Genomic DNA, 4032 nt, shown 5'->3' on the forward strand with positions numbered 1-4032 from the left:
GAAATTGGTAAAACTGCTATTTAAGACCTCCTAATTAATATTTCAAAACAATTTCATACTAGAAACTTCTAGAATGCAAGTTTTGCAAATTATTCGATTTAGTCCCTAATTTCAATTTAAGCACTTTATGCATAAAATTTCTTCACGAAATTTTCACACAATCATGCAATCATATCATAGACCTTAAAATAATCATAAAATAATTATTTCTATCTCGGATTTTGAGGTCACGAAACCACTATTCCGACTAGGCCCAAAATTAGGATATTACAAGGGTGTGTAAGCTCATCACACCCATGAGCCTAAAATTAGGCCTTGAGACTCATATCAAAAGATTTTGCTATACGAAATGTTTTATGGCTTTATTTTTCCAAGCTCGAATTGTTTAAATGTTATTTTTAAATTGCATTTAAATTGAATTTAATATTTAGTAAAATTAGAAATTAGAGCTCACCATTGAGCTGTGAAAAGCTTAGCATTCGAGTTTTTAATTTCATGCACAAGTTACAGATAGTTTGTGAGTTCTTGTTCGAGTAGCAAAGACGTTTCTATTTAGTTTTAGCCTTGACATGTATTTAGGAGTTAGGATTGTTTGATTAGTCGATAACTTTTATATCGATTAATCGTTTGATTGTTTACCGAGTTATGTTTAATGATTTTAATTTTTTTTCATAAGTATGATGTTGATAGATGATCTATTATTTGTATTTTTTTAATGTGCATAATTGACCAATATCGATTCGGCGACCAATGTGGCGTTCCAAATCCGATCGAACTTCCGAATTGAATTTGGGGTGTTACAATATTAAATGTTTGGAATGTAATAAAATTAAAAATTTTCAAAATTTGTGAGTAATCTTAATATGGTATTTTTAACCACAAAATTTTCTTTTTCAAATTCTAACATTGCTGATAATTTTATTTGATCTAATACATATTATCTCACTATAAGATAAAACTTAAACTTGAAAATCATTTTAAAATTTTACAAATATAATACTAATTTTTTTATATCATTTATTTTTAATATAAATATTCTCATTTTATAGTTATATTTTTAAATTATAAAATTCTAATAATTTTTTTATCCTCAGACGCGGATGAAATAAAAGGATACTCAATTTTCCTTATATAAATTAAAAGTACATGCAAATAAAGATAAGAATCCTTTCTTTTTCCTCTCTACTACGATACAAAGCTTTCAATCCTTTTAAAGCTTTCAAGATGTTAGAATTCTTTAATGTCATGACGTGATTAACATAACGTCAGAGAGAGAGAGGAGTTCATTCTAAACAATAAAATCCATGAAACATAGCAGAAACAATAGACAGCAGTAAAGTTTTAGAGAAAACAAATAATTAGGCTGAACAAAATAATGTACAAAAAGTTTGCCGACTGTACAAATCAGCTGTATAATATCTACGTGTGTGTGGTGTCCATAGAATCACATTTCATTAAGCCAAATGCTGAGACTGGAGATGGATTCCAGTAATATAGTCATAAGCACGAAGAAGGCGCTTCCGGAATCTGGTGAGGTCTAATTTTACGTTTTGACGCTCAAGATAGATTTTCTTGGTGTATTCCCATCCCTTTTGATTTAAACTAGAAGGGTCTGTGAGAACGGGATCGTCTTTATCATATTCATCAACCAATGAGCTCTCTCTACGGCTGATTTTGTACCCAATATACTTCAAACCAAGCTTCCTTGCTGGCTCCCCGTAGTATGTCTCAGCTGCCCAGTCTGTTCCTAGGGGGATCACTTGAATGAAAACCGAGCAGCGAGGTCTCATGAACAGGAAATGAGTCATGGCAGCACCATGGACACCAATCATGGCATCGCTTGAATTAAGTTCCATGTAAATCTTTGCTAATTCCGTTGTTGGCTCCGGCCTTAAAACATGAACCTCAAACCCAATTTCCTCGGCTGCTTTCACCAAAATGTTTTGGTTAGTTATTGCTCTAGAACCTTTCCGAGACAATATCACCAACTTTGGTTTCTTTTGTTGATTGTGCATCCTTTTTGGGGTAGCTAATGCGCACCCTGATGTCTTCTCCTGTGCTTTTCGTATCAAACCTGTAATTCTGGGTCGGTAAGCTCTATCGAGAAGGTTTCGAAAATCCACAATACTCTCATTGTTCTTCATCAATGTGGGGTCCACAGTGAGCTCATCATGGATTCTAAGCCCAGTTATTGCCTCAGTAAAGCAATGGGTTCGATTGTCTCCATTGAAGTCTATTGGTGGATAACTGGAGAGATGTGGAAGGATGTCAGCATACTTCATAACCCACCAATCATGATATTCAAGGATCACAAACACCACCTCCTTGTTAAATTGCTGCGAAGTGATGTACAGGGGGATGATCCCATCATTGAACTCATGATAAACGTTGCCTGTATAGCCTCCAGTTGAGAAGATAACTGCTGGAACATCATGAATTACGTCACAAGAATGGTCAACGTCCGAATTTCGTCTCTTTGAGATAAGGTTCAATTCATCAATGGTGGCCATTACACTCGTTTCCCATTTTCGGGTATAAGGTTTGATCTTTTCGTGTTGAAGTTCATCACCATCAACCGTACTTGAAGCGTCATCGTCGCTATTTTTTGGTGAATAAAGGAAAACCGAAGAGCTGGGAGAATGTGTTCTTATGTCACCTTTCATAAAACAAATATCAGATCGAAAATGGCTTCTGTCACAGCAAACTGAACCTGTATTTAGCCCAAAGAAGAATCATAAGATTCAAATAAGCAGTTTGGGAACGTTGAAAAATGATAGTTCAATGTGTATTTAATTAAGGCAACCAATTTTCTGATATGAAAGGCACCGTTCGATCATATCAAGAAGGTGCAGAAAATAAATAAAATTAGTACTGACTACTAACCATTAGAGATTGAAGAACAAAGAGGAGCATTTACATATAAATCACCAGCAAGGCCGTCATTTTGTACACCAAAAAAATCTGCTAAAAACATGTAAGAGAAGTCAAGACGCATAAACAGAGAGCAAAAAAAAAAAAAAGGCAACTAATCGAAACCCAGGGAAGGAAAAGAAAAGCTTACAGAGATGAGATAAAGCAGAAGAAAAGCTAAAGAAGTGAGGAGCCAATATGAAGCCACAAGCAAGAAGAGAAAGTAAAAGGAAAGAGAGAATCTTAGGCCTTCTTCTCCTGTAATAACCACGGTCCGTCCACACGAAAACAAGGGTTGCTGCCTCTTCATCTCCACCATTTTTCAACTGATTGTAACGCTGATGCTGCACCATTTCTTATGTTCAAAACCCAAACTTTTTCCTTTTCAACTTTTATGTTCTGAGTTTAGCCTTGCGGTTTAAACGACTCAACCCAAAAACAGAGAGAAAACTTGCTTTTTATGCTATGTATGGTTGGTTGCTGAAAGAACTAAAACCCCAGTTCGAAGAAAGGAATAAAAAGATTATTTTAAGAGAGAGAGAGAAGCAGATATAACTATGTTGTGAGTGCTTTGAGGAAGCTGTCTCTTTATTTTTTTTTCAAATCTTTTTCCGAGAAATATGAGAGCTGAGGGAAAAGAAAAGAAAAGAAAGTTACAGTAAGTAGAATAGAAAGAATGGAAGAAGAGAGATATTTATATGAGCGAAGAGGAGGCTTGTTACAAGGCAGGCAAGCTCAAATGCATAGCTGCCAGCAGCCTTGCTAAGCTATGCAGAAGAACAAGGTCCAAGGAAAGGAGCTTCTGGGCTGTTTCCGTTTTTCTTCAATAATAATCAATAATAATAATAATAATAATATGATAATAATAATAATGAAGGTCAAAAACAATAGGCTGTCGAAATTGGCTTTGAATTTGAAGGGAACATTATATATTTGGGTTTGGGCAGTCAAATAAGAATTGCGTGTACGACTGCTATTACCATTATTGAAAACAAAGAAAACTTAGAAATAGAGATATTAAGTGAACATAATTTGTGCATTTTCGTTTTTTTTTTCATAATCATGTTTATTTTAGGTTATATATATTAATTATTTAGTATATATTTTAAAATATTTGTAGTT

The 4032-nt window shown here is 34.3% G+C and overlaps 1 protein-coding gene across 1 annotated transcript; it reads right to left on the reverse strand.

The window, feature by feature from the left end:
- Positions 1-1282: 1282 nt before the first annotated feature.
- On the reverse strand, positions 1283-3829 carry LOC108466548 (xylan glycosyltransferase MUCI21-like). The gene is made up of 3 exons (XM_017766916.2): positions 3062-3829; positions 2884-2961; positions 1283-2710 (listed from the first exon to the last, which is right to left on the reverse strand). Exons 1-3 carry the CDS (start codon positions 3261-3263, stop codon positions 1455-1457), a joined length of 1536 nt encoding a protein of 511 aa, XP_017622405.1. The 5' UTR covers positions 3264-3829; the 3' UTR covers positions 1283-1454.
- Positions 3830-4032: the final 203 nt, after the last annotated feature.

Source organism: Gossypium arboreum, chromosome 2, assembly GCF_025698485.1.
Source record: "Gossypium arboreum isolate Shixiya-1 chromosome 2, ASM2569848v2, whole genome shotgun sequence".
Lineage (NCBI taxonomy): Eukaryota > Viridiplantae > Streptophyta > Magnoliopsida > Malvales > Malvaceae > Gossypium > Gossypium arboreum.